Source organism: Cercospora beticola, chromosome 5, assembly GCF_033473495.1.
Source record: "Cercospora beticola chromosome 5, complete sequence".
NCBI classification, from domain to species: Eukaryota; Fungi; Ascomycota; class Dothideomycetes; order Mycosphaerellales; family Mycosphaerellaceae; genus Cercospora; species Cercospora beticola.
This window is the reverse complement of record NC_088939.1, coordinates 4,253,738-4,277,847: the sequence shown is the minus strand read 5'-3', so window position 1 is coordinate 4,277,847 and position 24,110 is coordinate 4,253,738. Positions and strand designations below refer to the sequence as shown.

Sequence of the window (24,110 nt, the reverse complement as noted above, 5' to 3'; positions counted from 1 at the left end):
TTCACTCGCTTAGCCCGGCTGTAAGATAGGAAACGACGCGACGCGCAGCTGCTGTAGCACGAGACTGCGCAAGCTGCCTGCATCGCCCACAACCCGCCGTTTTGTACAAATTCTCCGTCCGGGTGCGACACGACCGATATTGCTGAGAGGGGGAGTCGATCTGCTGCTTCCCAGCACTGGTGGGGAGTAGAAGGGGTCGAGATTCGCACACACTTCCACATACACCAGACATGGCTTCCGATTACAGGATACGCCTGATCACACTGCTTCTGGCTGGTCTTCAGCTCGCAAACGCTTTCTACATTCCCGGTAAGACTCTTCGATTTCGCGATCACATTTTAGACAATGCTGACTGCGAACAGGCTGGTCAGTCAAGTCCTATTCCGAAGGCGAGCCCATACCTTTATTCGTGAACAAGATATACAGCGACAACACACAGATCCAGTATGCCTACGCCGAACTACCTTTCGTCTGCGCGCCTTCAGGTCGACAACGGCCGGGAACAGGTCTCATCTCAGGATCCAATGTCGCATTGAACTTAGGGGAGGTGCTGCGTGGAGATCGCATCGTGGTGTCCGACTATGAGCTCGAGATGGGTACCGATCAAGAGGCGCGATATCTCTGCAGTCAAAAGGTGGACAAGAGTGCATTGAAGAAAGCCATCGAAGTCGTCAAGGACGGCTATGTCGCCGAATGGATCGTCGACAATCTTCCAGGAGCGACGAGCTTCGTTACGGTCGACAAGAGCAGAAAGTACTATGCTTCGGGTTTCAAAATGGGCTATGAGGAGGTTTCAATGGTCACTGGACAGCCACGATACTTTCTCAACAACCACGTCACATTGGTCATTCGTTGGCATCGCGCCCCAGGAAGAGACGGCGATCGAGGCAAGAAGGTAATCGTTGGCTTCGAAGTCTACGCAAAGTCCATTGGAGCTGAGAATCGCGATGCATCCGGACTTCCAGCGGACCTCCACGACATCAAAGCTGGAATGGAGCTCGCATATGGCAACTCTACTCTCAACGCGAGCGCGCTTCACGACCCCAATGTGTACCACGGCTACGACACTATCGACGACATGCCAGACGATGCGACTGTGACCATTCCATATACCTACTCCGTGTACTTCCGCGAAGAGGACAGGGTGGACTGGTCGAATCGATGGGACTTGTATTTCGTCAATCAGGAGGACAGCAATGGCATCCACTGGCTTGCCATAATTAATTCACTCGTCATCTTTGGTGGACTGTCCACAGCAGTCGCTTATATCCTGACCCGCACCATTCGAGGGGAAATTGCAGGCTATAGAGAGCTGGGCATGGAAGAAGGAAAGCTTCGCATTGGCAAGCGAAACAAGGGCACCAAAACGCCACCCAAGACGGGTGCAGACAAAGGCGGACTGCTCGAAAAGGTCGATGTTCTCGCACAGCCCGAAGATGCCGACTCGGACGACGAGGATGTTCTGGAAGACATCACAGGCTGGAAGCTGGTGCATGGCGACGTCTTTCGGGAGCCTGCACACGGGCGACTCCTCGCGCCCCTAGTCGGATCCGGCATGCAACTGGTGTTCATGTCTATCGGACTCCTGGCTCTTTCCTGCTTTGGCGTTCTCAATCCGTCTTTCCGTGGCGGCTTCGTGTCTGTGGGCTTCGCGCTTTTCATTATCGCTGGAGCCTTCTCGGGCTACTTCTCAGCACGCATCTACAAGACGGTCGGAGGCAACAACTTCCAGCACATTGCCATTGTCACAGCGACCCTCTTCCCTGGCCTTCTCTTTGCAACAACATTCGTGCTCAATCTCTTCGTCTGGATCCAGGCTTCTTCCACTGCCATTCCGTTCGGCACCCTACTCGGCCTAATCGCACTTTGGCTTCTAGTGCAGTTGCCTCTTGTCTACGTGGGCAGCTACTATGGCTTCAACAAGGCTGGCGCATACGCACACCCCATTCGACCCACCAAAGTGCCGCGTCAGATCCCACAGCAAGCTTGGTACAGCCGCCAAGCCCAGACCATCTTGCTCGCCGGGTTGATCCCCTTCGCTGTCATCTTCATCGAGCTCATGTTCGTTTTCCGCAGCCTCTGGCAGGACAAGAGCGGTTATTACTACGTCTTTGGTTACATGGCCGTGGTCTCCTCCATTCTCGTTCTAGCTGTCATGGAGACGACAGTTATTGCTGTCTACGTACAGCTTTGCTCCGAGGTGTGTATTAATCTCCACAAACTACCGTCCTCATACTAACAAATACGACAGAACTATCACTGGTGGTGGCAATCTTTCTTCGTCGGCGGGTCCTCTTCCATCTGGATATTCCTTTATTGTGTATATTACTATTTCAACCACCTCCACATCACGGGCCTAGCGAGCACGATGCTGTTCTTCAGCTATAGTTTTCTGGCATGTCTGACGCATGGTCTCCTCACTGGCACCATCGGCTTCCTCACGGCATATGCGTTCGTGCGGAGGATATACAGCGCAATCAAGGTAGATTGAGTCAATCGCCTTTGAGTATAAAAGTATAAGTTTTCACGAGAGTCTACTATTTGGCGAGCCAAATCCTTCCGTGAGAGTTCTTCCCAACATTCAGGCTCACAATTGTTGGCGCTTCAGGATACGCGAGAACCACCTCACGCGTAGGCCATCTAGGAGCCGAAGCCAAACAATCGGGCTCAGCCACATCGAGCAGCAACATCTTGTCGCTCATTGGATCTCGTAAAGTTATCCTGGGCCCACAATTGCATACTCCAGGCCTTCCGGAGCCGATATGGCACCCATTCACAGCCTCCGAAGACAGGATTCACTCTCTCTGGTTGGAGCGATCGAGGCAGACTGTTAACACGGCTAGTTGTGACGCCTGCGGACACGCGTTGGGGAAGGGAGAGGGAGAGGACGTGAGTGAAAAGCAATTGAGCGATTCTCACTGGTTGTCGGGATGAAGCTCCTGATACAATCAACTCGATAAAGATAACAGATAATGTGAAAAGCCGACTGGACAGTCATTTGCATATTGACATTAATTGTTCTGGGTGTTCATTTGCGGAAGTCACCACATTCGATTCAATAAGTTTATATATGTTGAAGCCAGCGAGTCTGGAATATCTGACCTTGATATCACGCTGCATTCTTAATAAGTTCCCGCCCTAGCGCCATCCCAGTATACCCAACTGCTCCCAGTCATCCCCTTTCTGACAATTTGTCTCGTGCATATGCTCAATCGCTTGCCGAACGTCTTGCGACATGCCGAACTCTTCTCCTACGCGCGAGGAGTTGAATCCTGGCGACAGAGGTGGTGGCTGCACAGCAGTGTAGGGGCGAAAAAGCGGAGAGAGTGGGCTACATGGCGCACAGTGAAGTTCACCATCCAACACCACGGTTCTGCGATTGTGACGCTTCATTTTGCGGTTGGAGCGGCGTTCCAGCGTGCTTAAAGGGGAGGAGTTGAGTGCGCCCCCTGGACTGCGAGCTCGGAAGCGCGAGTCGTTGATGTCGGGTGGACTAGTCCCTGGTCTCAAACTGGGAGGCGGCAGTGGATCGACCGTCGACATGCGAGGGTAGAAAGACCATCTTGTTGGAGATCCTGATGATGGCGACAAAGGTGATGCGGATGCGGAGATAGGACTCGCGTGGCGGGTGAGAGCTTTGAGTGCTGGGACTCTATGCTGGAATCGTGAGCAGCGTCTTGATGCCGGCTCGACGTTTCCGTGATGCTCTTCTAGACCATGCCGGCTGTTGCCAATATCGGTTGATGTGACTTCGTCGACTGCATCGAGATGTGTGCCCCTTGACGGGGCCATAATAGAAAGGTGGAGCGAGTGCTCCGAGTGTACGCTGCTTGCAGGAGAGACGAGATCTCTCAAGACCTCCCGCAGATGGGTAGACACCGCATGGCGGCGCCGCCCAAGCGACGAAGCCATAATCGGGCTAGGAGAATCCGATGGCGGCAATGATGAAGTCGACATGCGCAGGTTCGCGAGAGCGAGTCTGCGATGTGTAGACATTTCACAACTTGGTTCTGTCAAAGTGTTTAGCGTTCACTCGTTTGATAGTTCTCTTCTTTTCAGATTTCCGCTCGTAGCTCTGGGTCTTCCGATCTGTGCCAGCACTAGATAGTCCACGTTGAGAAAAAGAGACGAAGGACTGATAATCAAAGAACTCAACAATTCTTGATGCTCCCCGCTGACTCTTGTACTCTTGCGCAGGTCACGCCAAGGAGCTGTACTGTGTTGAAGTTGGCCGTCGTCCGAGATGTGTAAAGGCACAATACCATTGTTGCCTTTGTGCGCGGGTTCGAGGACGAAATGCACGAAGCTCTATCGGCTACAGCGATTAGTGTTACCATATTAGCTTTGTTCGCACCATTGGCAGGTTCCAGTGAAAAGGTATCGAACTTTTCGCCGCTCGTGGGAAAGGGTCGCCTTTCGTGAAAGACAAAGACAACCGGACTACTGTTTCCCAAGCCTTATTTGCATGGACAAGGCTATTGTTCTAGACAAAGGATGTCAATATCAATCTGTCGGCCGCCGATTGCCTGCTTGCAGTGTTCCGATGCAAAGGTCGCTAACGTGGACAATTTTTTTTCTTCAGATGGGGCAAAATTCAGGTCGGCTGTGTTGCCAATCGCGCAATGTAGGTGATGCTAGAATGCCGTCTCGCGATTCTTCGTATCACATGCGAGCGAGTGACTGTTCGCCTTGTCCCCATCTCAGTAGCCGAGTGTGCACGTCCGAGCTGACAAGTGTTAGAGTCTCCAGAGAGTCATTCTTGTCGATAATGCATGCCTTGGATCCACTGGATCTCTGTTCTTCTTCTTGGGACGCGGATATTTGACTGTGTTTCCGGGATCCAACAAAGAAAAGGCCTGTAGTTCACAGTTCCGCATTTGCCATGTATCTGCTTGTTCCGAGTATTGTATACACATGAAGCTTCGTAAAATTCGCTTCCCTCACAGCTTTCTGCATTTCCGCAGATTTCACATCAACTCTATGCTCACACCACGCTTGACACCCTCAGCATCCATTTAAAGTCGGTCAAGAGGGCCGCCAGCCTTCTTCTCGAGCTGAGCTTCCGCATCCCTGGCGTTTGCACCCGCCTTCCAGATCCTCTTGATGCCCTCAGTGAGACCAACATCGTTCGTCTCGAATTCGTAGTATCCCCAGCCAACAACGAAGACCATCAGAACGTTAAGCCAGTCGAAGATCTTGCGGGTCTTTGGTACACGCCATGTTGGGAAGTAATCTGTTATCGCAGCGCTAGAGAAGAAGACATCAGTCATGTACTGACAGCCGGTGTCTCGACAGAGGCTAGCTTACCCGAATCCAATATATGTGTGCAAAATGGTCAGACCGATCAAAGTACCGTCCAAGATTGGGTTTAGCGAGCCGACTGCGAATGGCATGACTGTCAATGGAACGAGGCCGATCGAGATGGCTCTGTACAGCACTTGATTTAGTATGCTTCTTTGCCAAACACCCGTTACATTTTGTCTGAACATGTCCTCCATGTGCACCATTCCATGCGTACCTCTCCATTGTCCAGTGATAGCTTCCATGGGTCGGATGTGGATCTGGAACAGGCGCAGGGTCGTTCACACCTCCTCGGACGACTTGTGGAAGAGGAGGGAGGATCTTTCGTGCGGCAGAGGTCTGGAAAGCAGATCGCGCGACCCGCGTAGTCAATGGTGTTTGCTGGCTCGCCCGCAGGCTGGCGATGATGGACGAGGATGCGCGCTGCATGGAGGCGGCCTGGGCCTGGCGAAGGAGCGCGGGTCGCAGTGCGGAGGCCATGGCTGCGGTGGTGGAGCTGGTGGAAGAGCAGACGGACGTTCGTGGTGTGCAGGTGGAATGTCGTCAAGGATGCGCTCTGCTATTGCCGGCGATTATGCCCGAGGCTCATCCAAATTCCCTGCCCCGTGACTGGCTGCTGAAGGCGAGGACGACTTTTGGCAGGAATTATGCAGAATAGCTACGAGGTGTCTTGCGGCAATGACATGAAAGTATCGGTATTTAATAGTTTCGAGAAACCGTCGTATAGAGAGTACTATATGTGTAGGCTGTGTGGTTGTATTGTATCCATATTCGCAGAGTGAATTGTACCAGTGCTTGTTGGATCGCGGGTCTCAGCTTTGAGGTCAGCATTGCGGTCCTTCCCGAGAAAACATGAGCGAGCTTTCACTTGGGCCGTCGAGACTCGCGAACACCGCATCCACCACCGCTCCTCCCACACCACACCACAGGCCATGGCATCTCGAAGGCTGGCGCTGAGCCTGCAGTCGGGTCTCCGCGCCCAGCGCGCCATCAACGCCGTCAAGGCCAGCATCACCCGCCGGGCTCTGGCGACTCCTGTTAGCCATGGATCCACCACCGAATCGACCACGCTGAGCAACGGCTTCACGGTAAGGCAGCCATTGGACATGGCCATCACCACGAGGAGGACCGGAGAGCTGATGAGGGCATGATAGATCGCTACGGAATACTCTCCTTATGCGCAGACGTCCACCGTCGGCGTGTGGATTGACGCCGGCTCGCGCGCAGAGACGGATAAGACCAACGGCACCGCACACTTCCTCGAGCACTTGGCCTTCAAGGGCACACAAAAGCGCAGCCAGTCGCAGTTGGAGCTCGAGATTGAGAACATGGGTGGACACCTCAACGCCTACACATCTCGCGAGAACACCGTCTACTACGCCAAGAGCTTCAACAGCGATGTGCCCGCCTCCGTCGACATCCTTGCCGATATCCTGCAGAACAGCAAGCTGGAGAACTCTGCCATTGAGCGCGAGAGGGATGTTATCCTCCGCGAGCAGGAAGAGGTGGACAAGCAATTAGAGGAGGTTGTCTTCGACCACTTGCACGCAACCGCCTTCCAGAACCAGGCCCTCGGCCGCACCATCCTGGGTCCAAAGGAGAACATTCTGAGCATCCAGCGCAACGATCTTGAGAACTATATCAAGACCAACTACACTGCTGACCGTATGGTCCTTGTCGGTGCTGGTGGCGTCCCTCACGATCAGATGGTCCAGCTTGCTGAGAAGTACTTCGCCAACATTCCAGCATACAACCCCAACGCACAGAACAACGCTTTCCAGCGTGGTCTGGGCTCAAAGCCAGACTTTGTTGGATCCGAGGTCAGGATACGAGATGACACGCTGCCTACTGCCAACATCGCAATTGCAGTTGAGGGTGTCAGCTGGAAGGACGATGATTACTTCACTGCGCTTGTAACACAGGCCATTGTTGGGAACTGGGACCGCAGCATGGGCAATTCTCCATACCTCGGCTCCAAGCTCTCGACCTTCGTCCACGACCACAAGCTCGCCAACTCTTTCATGTCCTTCTCGACTTCATACTCCGACACTGGTCTCTGGGGAATTTACCTTGTGACCGATGCCGTGACTCGCATTGATGATCTTGTCCACTTCACCCTCCGCGAATGGTCTCGTCTGTCTTTCAACGTCACTGAGGCCGAGACTGAGCGTGCCAAGCAGCAGCTCAAGGCATCGATCCTCCTCTCGCTCGACGGCACCACCGCAGTCGCGGAGGACATTGGACGACAAATCATCACCACCGGCCGCCGACTTGCACCAGAGGAGGTTGAGCGAGTAGTCGGAGCCATCACAGCCAAGGACGTCATGCGATTCGCACAAGAGAAGCTGTGGGATCGTGATATTGCCGTCTCGGCTGTTGGACAAATCGAGGGTCTACTCGACTACAACAGAATCCGCAACGATATGAGCCGGAATTTGTCATAGACGAGGAGTGATGATAGAAGGGGGGTGGAGAAGGGGAGACAGAGGTGGTGTGTAGCAACAAAAAAGAGAAACACAGTGTAATCTCATAGAAACCACATCTCCTCGAGGTCTATCTTCGTCGAGAGCTGCTCAGCGCGCGCTGTTGAACGAATGTAGATTTTGTTGTGTATATTTAGCACATTGTTTTGAGCTTCACCTTTTCCTTCGAGTCTAGGCCACTTCTGAGATCGTCAGTATTCATGCGTAGGCAAGTCACAGAACGGCCCACAAATGGCTCGTAGAAATCGATGAGCCGGTATCGAGAGACCCCTCTCTTGCTTTGTCTTCAAGTCTGATCAATAGCAGACAACGAAGACAGAGGATTGGTGGGATCGAAGACTTGCTCGACTGTAGGCACGGCTGGTTCCATCAGGTTCTACATATGCGTTCTGCGAGCTCGTTGAAACATCTCAAGTGTCTGCGAATTACATAGTCATTGCTCTTCGCGGTTGTCTGGCTCCCTTGCATTCTGTTGAGCGATACACTCTGCGTGAGCGAAGGCGATGAATGATGAATCTTGACTCGTGCATCCTCTATTCGCGCCTGGAGCTTTAACGTCGCTTTGCGAGATCTGATTGCAGCCAAGCTACAATCGCCATGTCTCGTGCTGCGTGACTGCAAAGGCGTGTTTCTGGCAGAGGACATGGTGGGCCGTGGCTTGCGTTGGCAGGAAGCGAGAAATGTCCGCTGTGTTGCCGCTTTTGGTCGCTTCGGATCTTCACTTGTAGGATTGTCTATCGAGGCAATTCTCCTAGCAGCAAGCTGCGATCTGTACTGGCAGAGAGCACTAGCGAAAAATGTCAGTGAGGTTATAGATGTGCGGAGCGTTGAACGGCAACTTACCCATTGATCCATCGGGCGATATCCGCACATCGTTCACAGTGCCCTTGTGCCCTGGCAACTTGTGCATCAACTTCCCATCCTTACTGTTCCAAATGGTCACTGTCCCATCGCCACCTCCAGCAGCCACTCTGCGACCCTCGCCATCCCAGCACGCACGAATAAGGTTCTTCTCCAACCCAGCTTGCGCCCCGTCGAATGTCCTGATCGCCCTGTCCGCTGGTGCAAAAGGCCTGACATCCCATGTCCTTACTGTGGAATCATGCGAGTAGGACAGTAAACTCTGCTGATCTGGTGAAATGGCCAGACTGGTGATCGTATCCGTATGCCCTTTGAGCTCGTACGTCGTCTTCTTCATTCGCAGATCCCACACTTTGATCTCGTTATCAATACCTCCACTGAACAACTCATTTCCCGCCTCAGCCAAACACACAGCCGTAACAGGAAAATCGGTTTCGATGTAATCCAACGCAGCTTTTTGTCTCGGATCCCATATCGATATCGAACCATCGTCGCTTCCACTCACGAGAAATTCTTCGCCTCGTTTGCTCACGTCAAGACAGTTGATAACTTCTTCATGTCCGACGTGTCTCCGTATTCGCTCTCCCGTTTCGACGTTGAAGCTTGCGACGTGTTTATCTGCGCTCGCCGTGTAGATGACTTGGCTGTCGCGCGACCAGTGGAGATCGAGGATGGCGGATTTGTGGCCTGTGAGGATGCCGTAGTTCGCGCATTCGCCAGATGTATTCCAGAGCAGGATGTTGCGGTCCATAGAGCCGGATGCGATATGTGCGCCTGTGGGATCGAATCGAGCTGCGAAGACTTCGCCCGTATGACCTGGTATTCGTCAGCATCGTGCCTTTGCTTCGTGCGGTCTAGAATGCATTGCTTTCTTACCGCTCAACTCCATCACTGGTGCTTGTAGGCCTTGTGCGCCTTGTCCCTACTCATCCATCCTGATCAGCCAGTGCTCCCTTTCCATGCCGCTTTAGCATTGTTTGATCGCGAGCAGTCCCGATGAAGGTGCTTACCACGCCATTGCTCTGTATCAGAGCTCCGTTCATATCGCCATTGGATCTCTGCCTCTTGACCAGCTGTGTGCTGCCAAACGACTGGTCCGCAGCTCTCTTCTCGCCCGACATCTTGACAAGCCTAATATTTCCCACTCTCCCAATGATTTTGTTGTCCAGTCAATTCGCGCTGCTTCGCGGGTTTGCAGCGTTGTAGGCGAGTGTTTGCGACTGTAAAGCTTGCAGTCCAAAAAAGACTTCACTTTCCAAAGATCTCCACCGCGCTAGCTTGCGCACAAGCCGCACTTTCCCACAGTTCGACCTCCCCACATGCCACCCATCTACTCTATTCCGACTTCAGGCACACAGCGGAAGTCCACACAAGTCGCAGTCTGGAGAGCAATGCGGTGAAGCTTTGATTGACGCGCGTGTCCCATTGCACGCGACTCATTATCCTCTTGCCATGACTTCCAAAGCAGCCCGCCTCGGCGACGAGTGCGTACACACTTGCACTTGATCGCCAGACATTGCTAATATACTACCCAGGGTCTGGAAGTCTCGCGTCGAAAAGGTCAACGCTGAAGTCGTCACTTTAACCTACGGCACCATCGTCGCCCAACTCTGCCGCGATCTCTTACTGCCCAACACTTCAGCGCAAACAGACTATGGCGCAGTCAATGCCGAACTGGACCGTATGGGATTCAACATTGGACAGCGATTGATCGAGGACTTTTTGGCGAAGAGTAATACTGGTAGCTGCAGCAATTTCAAAGAGACGGCAGAGATCATCAGCAAAGTCGGCTTCAAGATCTTCATGAACATTACACCCACGGTAACAGGATGGACGGCAGATGGCAAGGGCTTTGGTTTAGTGTTCGAAGAGAATCCGCTGGCAGATTTTGTGGAGTTGCCCGATGATGGGAGGGCTCAAGACGAGTTGTGGTATAGCAACATTTTGTGTGGTGTGATACGAGGCGCGCTGGAGATGGTAGGTTGACACACATATTCTTCCCTGATGAGGCAGGTGCTGACAATGGGACCAGGTACAAATGCAGGTCGAGGCGCACTTTGTGAGCGATGTGCTGAGAGGAAATGACACGACTGAGATGCGGGTAACGCTCATACGATATATCGAGGACGAGTTGCCTCCAGACGACGAGTGAGCGAAGGCACGTCTCCTCGCACTCTCCGCGATACTTGCAGAAGCCAAGCTCATCGTACCCTGCATGGCTGCACTTACGGTACACTGGACTTGAGAGCTCGCCACAGACAGTGAGATGCTGAGTCTACGGTCGAGCGTTGCGCTCAGTACATGATCGCAGAACTGGGGATCTCGACGCAACAGTCCGCGGAGCCACGCATGCTCAATATGTAATACATATCTCATAGAAGCCACTTCACTTGGGAAGTGCACGAGCACAAGACGAGTGAGAGACTGAAAGGTCGCGCTGAATGCAGCCCGCGCCCAAAATGGGCTTACAGCCCGCGGTCGGTGGTACAGCAGACGGTTGAGAATGCAGCACACAGCGGTCGCATATGGGAGATAGGCACGTAGCCGCACTCAAACCATCATGGGTGTGTTAGTGCGTGCGCCAGGCGTCGAAAGGTCACCGCTTCCCAGATTCTTGGGACGCGCTCACGATCCCTTGATCCCACATTTCCAAGCCCACGTGCTGGGGCGGGAGGAAGCCGGCACTGCAACGGCATCAAGAAGATATACTTTTACATCCGCTCTCCGGTGTGTATGCGACACAGGCGAATTTTAGCAGACCGGAACCTAGATACGCGCATTGAGATGATGAAAGCCTTGCCACTGTGTATTGCGGCAGATTTCCAGCATCGGGCTGCAATTCGACACCCGAGGGGAGGGAGCCCTGTTATTCTTCGGGCTTGCTGGCCTATCACCCGCCCGTCGCATGAATCCTGTGCTCGCGGCCGGGGCAGACTCGCCAAGTGGTCTTTCAACGCTTTGCAGTAAATATATACCAACACGCGTGAGCTGGACAGAGTAGGAGTTGCATCGTATAGGCGAGAAAGAATAGCGCATGTCACCAAGTACATGGGCAAGAGGGCGAGTGCAGCGCAGAGAGAGCTGTCCTCGAAAGGGGTCTGTGTCTGGCGGCGGGAGGAAGCTGTGCATCTCATCTTTCCCACCTGACTGACACCACACTGCACCGCTTGACACCTCGCCCTCTCCAACTGCTCCCTCCCCAACTCGTCCCATCGCTTCTCACCCGAACGTGCCGCAGCTTGCGCACTCCATCCGTCGTCTACACGCTTTTGGCGACCGCGACCCGCCGCGCTGCTCGTGTTTGTGGGCGAAAAACCAGAAGTTCGTCGCGCGTAGTTTGAGCACGGGCGGGAGCCGTGGCGTGGACCAGCCCGCCAGCCGAAGTGTCGTGGGCGATCACACACCCGTCCATCTTCCTCCAGCCGGAGCATTCGAGCGACAGGAACAGGCCCAGCAGCATCGCACACGCCCCCCAACCTCCACCGCCCAGCCAGCGGAGCGCGCCTCCGCCAGACCCCGAGTCCGCCGACCGCCCTCGACCGTGTGTGCGACCGACCGGCCAGAAATCCCACGTCCGAGCTGCCCCAACCTCGCTACTATTCATCGCCCTCGCCGTCGCGCGCCCTCGTGGACTGGAAAGCCGCGCGCTTGACCGCACCTCAACGACCACCACCGAGTGAGAGTCGCGCGCCGCCGCTGCTGCGCGACACGCGCTGCGACACCCTCTGCCGCACTTGTCCCCGCCTCCGCACCCCTACCGAAACAAGCAACGCGCCTGCGGCCGACAAGACGTCGCCCTCCGCTACTGATCGCGTCGCCGACGCAGCTGCAGCATGAGCCAGCAGCACCAGATGCAAATGAGTGGCATAGGCGGTCCTGTGGGCGGCCCCGTGGGTCAGCCCGCGAATGCTGGCACGCCCACCGCCAACTACACGCCCGACGCCATCATCAAGAAGCTCAATACTGCCATCTACGACTACCTATTATGTCAGCAACAATACGAGGTCGCGCGCGTCTTTTCGCAGAAGATGGAAATTGAGACCTCCGATGTCAAGCAGTCGCCCAACCAGCGACAAAACCAAGCCAACGGCATCGATGGCACCATGGACGTGGACAGCAAGGAACATGTCGGCATTCAGAAACGGCCGAATGACCTGCCCGCGCCCTCGGCCCTGTCGAGCGAAGACAGCCCGTTTTTGCAAGACTGGTGGTGCCAGTTCTGGGAGCTCTATCAGGGAAATCGCCATCGAGGAAAGCCCACTACGCTGAATTACGTTGGCCAGCAGCGTAACAACATGAAGACACGCGTGAATGCTGTCAACGGTATGGATCCCAACGCGATGCGGCAACAGCAGCAGCAATACAACACAATGAACGGCATGGCGAACAATGATCTGCGAAAGGCAGCCATGGGAAATAATGTGAACGGAATGTGAGTTGCACGATGCTCGCCATATCATGGCCTCTTTGTGGCTCGTACTGACACAGGCGCAGGACCCAGCAGCAGATACAAGCCATGCAAAAACAGCGACAAATGCAACAAGGAAATGCTCAAGGTGGCACTCAAATGGAACGGCAAGGGTCCCAGATGAATATGAGTGACCCTCGATCCGGCTCTCCAAATACCGGTGGTGGCGGCGAGGCCCCATCCCCGAAGCGCCAGCGCCTCGAAGGCAATATGCAGCAGCAACAGCAGCAGCAGCAAGCGATGAATCAGGCACGAGCTGCTCAGCCGGGTCAGATGCAAGGCGCAAATCAGGTCGGTCCTCCTCTCAACTTCCCACCCCAGTCGACGCCCCTTTCCGCAGAAACACAAGAGATTATTGCTCGCAGCAATCTCGATCCCACCGACATGTCCCCACAACAACTGCAGAGGATGTCCATGCAACCTACTAACGTCCAACAAAAGTCTGTCGAGGCCTACTCGGCTGCTATGCAGGCGCAAATGCAGACTGCCATACAAAGATCAAGTTCTAACGGCAACAAGGGCATGCCTCAAAATCCCGCCATGGGCCCCGGCGGCGCACAGTCGAGCCCCATGGCCCAGCAAGCCATGGAAGGCAACGCAGGCGGCGACTTCCAGTACAACCAGCGAATGGGCATCCCAGGCCAAAACGGTGCCACGCCTGCCGCTGGTCAACAAGGCCAAGCCAACAACGGCAATCATGCTTTGCAGGACTATCAAATGCAGCTGATGCTGTTGGAGCAGCAGAACAAGAAACGGCTGCTCATGGCTCGACAAGAGCAAGACAGCATGGCTCATCCGACAGGAGTTCCCGGGCCTAATGGAGGTAAGTCATTTGAGCAAGATGCTTCAGACTTCGATGTACTTGATGCAGAATGGACTGACTGATTGATGTCGCAGGACGAGGTTCGCCACAGCCTGGCATGATGGATCCTAACAATCCACAGATGCGCCAAGGAATGATGATAGTTGGACAGAATGGTCAACCCTTGCAGCGCGCTCCATCATCGCATCCGATGACTGGACAACAAATGACACCACAGCAGATGGAAATCATGAGACAGCAGCAACAAGGCATGATGCAGAACGGACAGATGTATCCAGGAGGTCCACCAGGTCAGCAAGGCCAGATGATGGCTGGTCAACAACCAGGTCAGCAAGGGCCGCCTGGGCAACCGCCGAATATGACACCACGACCGAACAACATGCCCCCGCCTCCGGCTCCAGGGAACCAACCACAATCCGGCACACAGCCAAGTAGTCCTGCACAGCAAGCCGCACCACCAACGCCCAACCAAGCGAACAAGCCGAAGCCGGGAGCGAAGAAGGCTGCAGACAATAAGAAGGTGAGACGCGGTGCTCCAAAAGATGATCGTCAAAAGCTAATACAGATTCAGGGTCCTGCTGCGAAGAAGGGAGGCGCGGATGCTCAAAGTGAGAATGCACCGACGCCGACACCACCGCCACCGGTCACGCCTAGCAACGCGCAGGCGTTTGGCAACAACAAGAACTTGCCCATGCAGAACGGAGCACCTGGCCAAGGTCCACCTCAGAGTAACGGACCACAGCAGAATAACGTACAGGGCGGCGTTCCGGACATGAACAATGCGCCATTCGGTGCTCTCGATGGGGCCGACCAGTTCAGCGGCATGGACTTTGCCAATTTGGATTCCGGCGATGTGCTCGACAATTTCGACTTTGACAGCTTCCTGAATAACACCGCTGAAGACAATGGGCTTGGATTCGATGCCAATTTTGCATTCGGCGATGGTGGCATAGAAACGGACGGGCTCAACTAGACAAGGAGCCGTCCTGTCTCCGCTGTACTGCTACGAGAATTGTTCAAGTGTACGGCCATGTACATCACCACAATGATCCCCAAGCTGAGCTCCATCGAAAGGCCGCTCGACACGAATGGCGCATCAACATGAAGTCTGCAGTACCTCATGCCTTCGTGCGAATGGTTCGTCTAGCGTGGTGGGCGGGTGCACTGCGACATGAAAGGCGCAAGCTCTTAGCCCACCAGCAAGCTCATCATTGCGGCTACATGGCTCGAGACCTTGAACAACCTTCTCGACTCTACTCACACCACCCAAATCCGGAGAACTACGACTTCTCTCTCCTTTTGATATCGATACCCCGAGAGCAGGCGTTCGTCGTTCCGGAACTACGTTATAGCTCCTGCTTCCTTGCGCGGCTACCCAGAGCCAACGGACTACAAGCCAGACCCAACCAGTCAGCCACCATACGATTCACTCTGTGTTCATATATTGCCACTGTAAGCAAGCGGAAGAAATAGCGGCGCATTGGTGGGGAAACAAATCCTTGTTGAATATTTTGTTTTTGCAAAGAAAGAACCTCTTTTTGAATATATCATCACTCGCTAATGGAGACGGCCAACAATGCGAATGCGGAGTTTTGTGTGTCTCGAGAGGGAAAAGGAATACCAAATGGCCTGCTGCTGTTGTCGAATTGATGGTGCAGAGGGAGACCTTCTGCACAATGTTCGAGAACTTGTATCTGTTCGGCTGGTCGTTTTTTTCGCTGCTCGCTTGTGCTTTTTGCTGTCTGTTGATGATCGACGCTACCTACGTCTCTGAGCATCGCTTTTTCTGCTTCTCTCTCTCGAGAAAGCTGGGTGGCTATATTTGTATTTTTGATAGGGATGAGAAAGGATCCGAGATTTCATCGTCTCACACGAGCATTGGCATTTCCTCTTCCCTCTTTCTTCGAATCCCCGGTCATTGAACAGTATTTAATACATGAGTGAGCTTTCTTGATATGCTGCTGAATGCTATTGAGAGGATATCTGTACGGGAACGAGCAGCACCTTCAGTCTTTTCCGGCCAAAGACATTGTTGCGAGAAGTAGGACTGTCTCACGCTGATCTTTGCGACACCATCTGGATTGGAGCTAAGCAAGAGGTGGTGAAAGTCACTTTGGATTCGGAATCAGGTTGATGTTCGGGCGGACTAGGTAATGCTGAGAGATTCTGCCATGCTGTGCTGCGGGCCAGCTTGAGATGGACTTTCAGACGATATGCTGCTCTTTTGGCCGGCCATCGAGGGCGTGGAAAACATGGGGCGAAAGGACTGGAAAACGAGCAAAACAAGAGAGATGGTGGGAAATAATGCTTGGAGCATCATTTCAGATAAGGTGAAATCTCTTGCATGATTTGCTTCTTCAAGATTACTTACATTGTCCATCACTTTTACGCCATGCTCTAAATCATGTTATTGCCACGTATTACCCCAGCTGTGCACAAGCGGCCATGGATTCCGAAACATATGAGAGCCTACGAGATTCAGGATCCCAGTCTCTGTCGTTTGGGAGTAGATCCCCCGGCTGGAATGGAATCATCATCATCGTTGGTACCAATGACAGTCTCAATGACTTCCCACTGAACACTGCTGGTGCCATCACGAGACGTCTGACCCCCTACCTGTCGTCGAATACGTCCTAGCCGGCTATTCTCGATCATTTCTTCGAAGTAGGGGACGCCGCGGTCGCTAAGACGATGGAGTTGCTGGTTTGTCCTCGAAGTGCGTACGGGGATTGGAACACCCTCTGAATCTGCTCCTGCACCGCGCTCTTGCTCGTCCAATCGAGTATGCCGCAGTCCAGAATCTGTGCCTTCGAGTGATCCTTCCTCTTCATCTGAATCTGATCCTGGTGTGATGCTGAGCGCTTCTAATTTGTCCAGACTCTCGTTGAATAGCGAACCCAATGTGACGTCCAGGTAATCTGAGCTGTTGTTGCTTCCATGCTCTCTACTGCTGTGCAGTGCTTCGTTCCACGCTGTCAGGTTCGTGCCGCAAAATCCGCAGAATTGCCTTCGTGTAGGAGGGAGGCCGGGTCGGGTCGCTGGGGTGTTGTACGTTCTTTTGATCGAATTGTGAGATTCGTTGTCGAAGTGCGCGTAGGTCGCTGAATGGTAGAAGTCCAACGGTACTCGCAAGAAGGCTACGACGGGCGCTGCGTGAGCTCTTCCTGGCGGAAACTCCTAGTCAGTTACTGTAGCGACATTTCAGAGCTTGGTGAAAAACTTACTGCTTGCACTTGAGTTGTCAAAAAAGACCTGTGCTTCGTGTCTGGCAGTTCGCGGGATGCTGATCACGAACTGATTTCGCTCGCAACTGCATCCGCCAAAGAGATGGGTGGTGTCGGACATCGTGGTTTGCTTGTTCTTCCCTTCAGCTCAACAGCTTGTACGGAGTCTCGTGCTGCTTCATGTGGATATCTGGTTGTGTTCCATTTCAATGTCGATTCCCAGAAGCTTCGCGAGAGCTCCAGAACATCGTAGGGTCGCCATACGTCACCACGACAAGGGTCGTCTGATTATGGGGCAGCGACGAGCTGCAGCATTGGAAGTAGCAACTCCGAAGATGCGTGCTATATTCCAATGTCATTTGATACACCGTGCTCTGAAAAATAGCAATGAAAACATCGTTTGCAATGGTAGTACCAGAACTGCTTTTCCTGCTAGCCAGCACAAGCTTTGCGCGCCTTAGATGAATATGCTGCACGCTACATGTATCTTAACAATGCCGAAATAGAAGTGAACATGACAATTTAAATATCATGACCTGCAGGCTCCAAGCTCAAGATTCAAAACCCAAGATCTTGTTCGCCTCCTTCATAACAGTCTTTTGTCCTTCCGAAAGGCCAGGCTCAGTGGGATCCCAGGCGCGAAGACCAAATGCTCGCATGCCTTCCACAGGATTGACCTTTTCCACATCTTCAACGCCTGGACGACCAACATGCTGGCTTTCACCAACACCTCCACCGAAATCTGGGCATGGTGCGCCACTGAGGAAGGCTTCACGCTGTCTTGCGACAAATTTGGCGTTGGAGGCGGTCAGCGGGCATGCTGGGATATAAAGCACGCTGGAATCGGATTTGCCTGCATGGACTTTGTCGACAGCGTGAATGGTGTCGCAGTGCCAGGAGACATAATCTCCAGGATTGACCTTTGGCACGTGGACCATGGAGCTGGGCAGGTTCAAATGTGGGTGCAGTTGGTGGCTCAACTCCTGTCCGTGGCCTTTCGACGCTCCATGCAGCCACGAGTCTTGCTCAGTGCTCAAGGTCCAGTTATCTGCGGTCAGGAATGCCTCCTCATAGTTCTCGGCAGTGGGGTCCTGAGCAGCTCGCTTCGGCGAGAAGAACGGACGAAGCAAGTAGTAGGCAGTGGCTCTGCTGAGAAGTGGATTGACCAATAATGTTCCCTCGTACGGCCCAGTAGAGCTCAGCGATAGCCAGCCCTGGAACATGCGGAACATAGAGCAGGCACCAACTCCTTGGTAAAGATCGGAAACCACAGGAAGACGCGAGCTTGATTCCCAAGGATCATATTCTTCCCATTTTCCTTGGAAGATCTTGTCATAGACATGGCCTCGTCTAAGTTTCGTTAGCTCCTACTTTCAAATTGACTAGACCTCAGTTTGGCACTTACCCATAACCCTCTTCTTCCCATCTCTCACACGATCCTCCATCAACGTGAGGACCCAGAGCAAACTTGGCATCTCCCGGCAAGCGCATTCGCAACCGATCCGCATATATCATAGGGTGACTCGATGAAATCGCAGCATTGGGATCTTTCGAATGCCAAAATTCCGTCAAGAAGCGCTGTGCCTTGATCAAATTCGGATGCGATCGAGCTTTAATCTGCGAAGGACTCCAGTACAATTCGTACACTTGGGGATTATCTGCAGGAAATGCCTTCGTGTGTGGGTTCGCCGCAATGTACTCCTTCAGCCCAGTCTTGAGGTCCAAAGCTTCTTGCTCTGGTATCACGTTGCGAATAACTGCCACTCCGCGCTTCCTGTGCTCGGATTTGAAGTTTTCGCTGGCATTGTCGATGTCTTTGAAGTCGATTTCTGGGACAATTTTGGACCCTTGTTCGGCGATTATTGGGATCTCCTCTCGCAGCGAGGCAAGAAGCCGATGCCAGGAATGATATAGCGCTTCCTCATGCCCTGCAATCAGGCGCTTCTTGAGATCTGCGAATCGTGGCTCGAGTGGCTCGAATTGCAGGCCGGATAGCGACGCAAAGGCATCTGATATGTCGCCTTCGCGCTTTTGTGTCGCTGTGCCCGCCGCGCCGCGCACTGTCTGGTTCAGTCTAGTGCTCCGCTGCAGAACCCGCCTGCCGCCGCGAAGTGCTGGAAGCAGTGTAGAGACCATGATGAAGACTGTGCAGTATGTGAAATGTGGACTTATGCTTTGATGGCTGTGTTATTTCATCTCAAATAGCCAAATACTTATTGATGCTGCGCTGTCGGCTAAAAGCCGCCTGTCTGACCATACTGCCGCTCTCCGCGCTGGCGTAGTGTACTGTGGAGGGGCTTGTGGTCAGAAAACAGGGGAGAAAGAAGGCGAAGACCAATGATAAATCAGATTTTCGGACTTCCGTTTTCAGAGTCGCCGCACTTCCACATTTGGCACCAGCGCTTTTCGAGAACATGTGACTTTGTCGGAGGCGGAATGTCGAATGGCTCAACGGCGCGAAAGCCGTCACAAAGACTTCCTCACTATGCGGCCTAGCGAGTCCTTTATACCAGGGGGAAAATGCTTGGAATATGGTCATTCTGCAACCTTGCCTCGAAGACTTGCTCTTGTACAGTGTGATGTTGTATACGAGATCCTGTGTTGGTGTCCAGTCACAAGCCCGCTCTATATGAAGTGGCGTCTTCCTCTTGCATTGGCAGCAGCGGCTGACGGTCCTCACATCCGTCGACACGTATCTGCTGGTCGCTGCTGCCGGCATCCGCAGAGAACCATTGCGTGCATGGGTTCAGTGTGCGGGTTTTAATCTATCCTTAATCGGACGTCACGCGTTGCTCAGGGAATCGCCTTTGTGTTCGGTGAGCACTTCTCCGTATCCAAAGAGCCATTTCTCCGTAGCCAGAAAGCACTAAAGCCAAGAGACACCACACCACATATAAGTGGGCATCTAAGAGACTTGCCGTGTACGAGGTAGGAAAACGAAGCTGCCGCCTTCCTCTGCGTAGTCAAGAATTCCTTGGTCACAACAACTTACTAGAGACATTACAAACTTCCATCAGGACAGATTCCAGAAGCCGAAATGACTTCCGCCCGCTTGCCACAGGACTTCCTGTGGGGATACGCAACTGCAAGGTCAGTCACAGTCGCAGCCACAATGGCGAGACGGAAAGTCCGCGCACTGTATGAGAGCTCATCCTTGCCCCCAGCTATCAAATCGAAGGAGGCGCGCACGAGGATGGACGAGGCGACTCAATCTGGGATATCTTCGCGGGGCAACCAGGCAAGATCGCGGACGGCTCGAATGGTGACATCGCGTGCGACTCTTACCACCGCTACAAGGAAGACGTTGCATTGCTCAAGGAACTCGGCGCGAAAGCCTATCGCTTCAGTGTTTCGTGGTCCAGGGTGATCCCGTTGGGAGGACGCCAGGATCCTGTGAATCAAGCAGGTTTGCAATACTACCTGAATTTGGTTGATGAGCTTCTGGCGAATGGCATCCAGCCTCTGGTCACGTTGTTCCATTGGGATCTGCCACAGGAGCTCTACACGCGGTATGGTGGGTTTTTGAACAAGGAAGAGTATGTCGCGGATTTTGTCAACTACAGCCGCTTGATGTTTTCCACATTGGGGTCCAAAGTCAAGCTGTGGATCACTTACAACGAACCCTGGTAAGTTTCTCTGTGTTTGCCTCTGCTGTGCATGTGGGAGGCTGGGACCATTGTGAGGCGTTGCTCGGAAACATGGTCGAGACAAGGCGAACAATGCGGAGAAATCTCTGACAACCTGCAGGTGTACTTCAATTCTAGGCTATGCCACAGGATATTTCGCGCCCGGGCACAAGTCATCGACCGAGCCGTGGCTGGTTGGCCACAACATCTTGCTTGCCCATGCTGCCGCAGTGAAGGTGTACAGGGAAGAGTTTAAACCAACCCAGCAGGGTCAGATAGGCATAACCCTAAACGGCGACTGGGTTGAGCCATGGGATGCGAACGAGGCCCTGGACGTTGAGGCGTGCGAGCGCAAGCTGGAGTTCTCAATTGCCTGGTTTGCCGATCCAGTGTATCACGGCGATTACCCGGAAAGTAAGCAGAATCAAGGAGTCGGCAAGATGAAGACGTCCATACTGACTAGAATTGCGTTGAAGGTATGCGTCGCCAATTGGGAGACAGACTCCCCACGTTCACTGAAGCCGAGCGGGCCATCGTGCAGGGCTCAAATGATTTCTATGGTCAGTGAAACAACCACATCAACTTTCTGCAAGCCCATCCTCACACGGGCATAGGGATGAATCATTATACAGCGGACTACGTGAAGCATCGCAAGGATGCCCCAGCTGAAGACGACCACGGCGGAAACGTGGAGACGCTCAAGGAAAACAAAGCCGGCGAGTCGATAGGCCCGGAGACGCAGTCGTTTTGGCTTCGGCCCCATGCCGTGGGCTTCCGAAAGTTGATCAATTGGATCTCGAAGCGCTATTCTAGACCCACCATATATGTGACTGAGAACGGCACAAGTCTGAAGGGCGAGAACGATTTGCCCCTGGAGCAGTTACTTGACGACGAGTTTCGAGCGCAATACTTCCGAGATTATATTGGAGAGTTGGCAAAGGCGTACAGTGAGGACAACATCGATGTGAAGGGTAAGTTTCTTCAGCATGTGGTTGGATGTGTCTGCTGACTTGTTCCAGGGTACATGGCGTGGTCATTGATGGAGTGAGTACAATTCCGCGTGCCGCTGCAGTGCTGCAAACTGACATGTGACACCTATAGCAACTTTGAATGGGCCGAAGGCTATGAGACTAGATTCGGGGTGACGTACGTTGACTATGCCGGTGGTCAGAAGAGGATGCCAAAGAAAAGCGCACGAGTCGTCGCGGAAGTCTTCTCGTCGCTGTGCGGGCCAAAATAAGCGAAGAAGGGACGGCCATGCCCGTGGCACTCTTTCCGGTAATCTCTAGGCGGCGCATAATATGGCTCATTATACATCATCATCTTTGATGACACCAGCATCGATCTTTCTCCGGTGCCTCTGGCCGTGTTTGGATGGCGAGCACCGCCGAAGGCGCATCGATTCGCTCTGAGAACTCGCATTTGATGGTGATGAGCATGTCCACATTTGAGCGATGGTGAAACGGACGTGGTAACCACGATCAATCCGGGCAAGCCACACGAGTGGCGTGGGATCGAAGGGATTCAACCAGGCTGCACAGCTCACGGTGCCTGATCCCAGTCGACAACCACAGCAGAAACAACCACAGCATTGCTTTCCCCCGCTGACCGGATCTGATGAACCTACTGGCGTCTCAGACGCCCAGATTAACCCTCCTGCAATCACGCCCAATTGGTTCGAGATCGGCCCAGAAGATATGACTGACTAGGTTTGACAGCAGCTTAGGAACAGCAAGCGTTTCATTATGCGCGTCGCTATGGTCTGAAGGAGAATTTCTGCTGTGCCCATATGGTCGAGATATGTCCGAAGTACGAAATGCGGTGCAAAAAGGCCCAGCCAAGGGCGCGATCAGTGCACGAATTCAGCCGATACGCATCACGCGCAGGTGACCGATGATCCGGGTCACTGCGAAGCTCACGCCAGAAAGCTCTCCGACAACCTGAACGATCGACGTAAAACAACCCACCCATGCGCCGATCGTGCTTGAGCCAACCTTGTCGCAAGCCCACTTGAGAGCAGCCAAGCGTGCGGGCCACCAAAGTGAATTGCGAGTGCCAATGGGCGCCGAACAGATTCCGTGGACGACCGTGTGGGAGAACGTCGCTCAACGGGCCCGTATACCTGGCATATAGCGCATTGAGCCACAGTGCCCCGTCCGGTGTCTCCAAGATAGCTTCGCGCATAATGTCCGTTGCTATGTAAACCGTTAGATTGACAGCACGAAGCACCGGCCTGCCACGGCTCTCAGAGTTCGTCGCATTCCGCTCTGTGCCCAGTGGATTTTCAACAGCATACTTTGGGGTGCTCGTATTGCCGTGGCAGTGTTATTTCCACGATACCACACAAGTTGCTGGATGCTTATGCCGATAGCCATCGGATCAGATGCCACGGCAGGTCGGTCTAGGAAGATGTCATCGGGATCTGGCAGGCATTGCGTGCGGTGCCCCAACGAGCCCAGCCACATGATGTGGTTGTTCTGGCTGGTGAGCAATAGAGTTGGTGGCTGCAGATCATTACGATTGGACCCCAAAACGAAGTCGTGCAGCATGCTGGTATGCGGCACTAGCTCGTGCAGCGGGGAAGACAACTAGGTTTGAACTCTCGTGGATGAATTGCTTCTTGCTCAGCCCAGCAGAAAGCTGCTAGACCTTGAGGCGGTCTCGATGACAGCAGCAAGCATTTCGAGATCGCGAGCCTGTATTTTACCGCATTCGGCTCCGGATATGCGCAGCTGTGTGTGCGCGTCGCAGCCTCGTCACACTCCAGTCTATTGAACTGGCATCTTGTAGGGCCCGGTGGGCGCGCTGTCCTCGAGGTAGTCCAGGAGCTCGAATGCGCTACGTTTCATGTCAATAACGCCCACAGCAGCACAGCAGGCGCGGTGCTTGAGAGCCCAACGAAGGCGTGAGGTGATCAGTGAAGTGGTATGTTTCAGATTTCGCCGCACTCCGAGAGCCGGCGGCAGGTTGCAGGAAAACAACCAGGCTGTCACAAGCGTGCTGTGCGTGGGCGGTGCTGCATATTAAGCTTTGTCGCTCACCTGGGAGTGCTGGATCGAGATGGGAGATGTGCACTCCCGCGCGGGCTGCGGCCGCGGGTAAACGACGAACTTTCGTGTCGGCATGCCGTGACTGCATGCGCTGATTTGGGTTCTGCGGGTAGACGTTGCCAGCATGGGAATGCCGTCGGTCTCCTCCTCTCGATGCTAGCAAACGTTGTGTCCGGGTCGTTGATCCGACGTGTAGCGGGCGGAGGGCAGCTGGGATGTTCGTTGTATGTTTTCAGCAATGAGTTCCAACGAAGCGACGTTGAGAGCGCCCGGG

The 24,110-nt window shown here is 53.7% G+C and overlaps 9 protein-coding genes across 9 annotated transcripts; 5 read left to right on the top strand and 4 right to left on the bottom strand.

Annotated features, from left to right (window-relative positions):
- Nucleotides 1-230: 230 nt before the first annotated feature.
- Nucleotides 231-2,491, top strand: RHO25_008858 (uncharacterized protein; the record flags this gene model as incomplete). The annotated part of the gene is made up of 3 exons (XM_023604664.2): nt 231-309; nt 363-2,200; nt 2,252-2,491. The coding sequence occupies 3 exons, from the start codon at nt 231-233 to the stop codon at nt 2,489-2,491; spliced, it is 2,157 nt and encodes a 718-aa protein (XP_023460565.1).
- Nucleotides 2,492-5,015: 2,524 nt separating this feature from the next.
- Nucleotides 5,016-5,781, bottom strand: RHO25_008857 (uncharacterized protein; the record flags this gene model as incomplete). Its single annotated transcript, XM_023604663.2, has 3 exons — nt 5,016-5,247; nt 5,308-5,427; nt 5,519-5,781. The coding sequence occupies 3 exons, from the start codon at nt 5,779-5,781 to the stop codon at nt 5,016-5,018; spliced, it is 615 nt and encodes a 204-aa protein (XP_023460564.1).
- Nucleotides 5,782-6,233: 452 nt separating this feature from the next.
- RHO25_008856 (uncharacterized protein) lies at nt 6,234-7,745 on the top strand (the record flags this gene model as incomplete). Its single annotated transcript, XM_023604662.2, has 2 exons — nt 6,234-6,389; nt 6,456-7,745. 2 exons carry the CDS (start codon nt 6,234-6,236, stop codon nt 7,743-7,745), a joined length of 1,446 nt encoding a protein of 481 aa, XP_023460571.1.
- Nucleotides 7,746-8,518: 773 nt separating this feature from the next.
- RHO25_008855 (uncharacterized protein) lies at nt 8,519-9,766 on the bottom strand (the record flags this gene model as incomplete). The annotated part of the gene is made up of 4 exons (XM_023604661.2): nt 8,519-8,571; nt 8,628-9,461; nt 9,522-9,567; nt 9,656-9,766. The coding sequence occupies 4 exons, from the start codon at nt 9,764-9,766 to the stop codon at nt 8,519-8,521; spliced, it is 1,044 nt and encodes a 347-aa protein (XP_023460570.1).
- Nucleotides 9,767-10,097: 331 nt separating this feature from the next.
- Nucleotides 10,098-10,797, top strand: RHO25_008854 (uncharacterized protein; the record flags this gene model as incomplete). Its single annotated transcript, XM_023604660.2, has 3 exons — nt 10,098-10,129; nt 10,181-10,622; nt 10,678-10,797. The coding sequence occupies 3 exons, from the start codon at nt 10,098-10,100 to the stop codon at nt 10,795-10,797; spliced, it is 594 nt and encodes a 197-aa protein (XP_023460569.1).
- A 1,681-nt stretch (nt 10,798-12,478) lies between these two features.
- RHO25_008853 (uncharacterized protein) lies at nt 12,479-14,909 on the top strand (the record flags this gene model as incomplete). Its single annotated transcript, XM_065603108.1, has 4 exons — nt 12,479-13,077; nt 13,140-13,936; nt 14,011-14,456; nt 14,508-14,909. The coding sequence occupies 4 exons, from the start codon at nt 12,479-12,481 to the stop codon at nt 14,907-14,909; spliced, it is 2,244 nt and encodes a 747-aa protein (XP_065459180.1).
- A 1,505-nt stretch (nt 14,910-16,414) lies between these two features.
- On the bottom strand, nt 16,415-17,281 carry RHO25_008852 (uncharacterized protein; the record flags this gene model as incomplete). The annotated part of the gene is made up of 2 exons (XM_023604658.2): nt 16,415-17,100; nt 17,161-17,281. The coding sequence occupies 2 exons, from the start codon at nt 17,279-17,281 to the stop codon at nt 16,415-16,417; spliced, it is 807 nt and encodes a 268-aa protein (XP_023460783.1).
- Nucleotides 17,282-17,711: 430 nt separating this feature from the next.
- Nucleotides 17,712-19,296, bottom strand: RHO25_008851 (uncharacterized protein; the record flags this gene model as incomplete). The annotated part of the gene is made up of 2 exons (XM_023604657.2): nt 17,712-18,510; nt 18,566-19,296. 2 exons carry the CDS (start codon nt 19,294-19,296, stop codon nt 17,712-17,714), a joined length of 1,530 nt encoding a protein of 509 aa, XP_023460784.1.
- A 901-nt stretch (nt 19,297-20,197) lies between these two features.
- Nucleotides 20,198-22,026, top strand: RHO25_008850 (uncharacterized protein; the record flags this gene model as incomplete). Its single annotated transcript, XM_023604656.2, has 7 exons — nt 20,198-20,250; nt 20,325-20,786; nt 20,908-21,200; nt 21,263-21,346; nt 21,401-21,757; nt 21,806-21,830; nt 21,888-22,026. 7 exons carry the CDS (start codon nt 20,198-20,200, stop codon nt 22,024-22,026), a joined length of 1,413 nt encoding a protein of 470 aa, XP_023460785.1.
- Nucleotides 22,027-24,110: the final 2,084 nt, after the last annotated feature.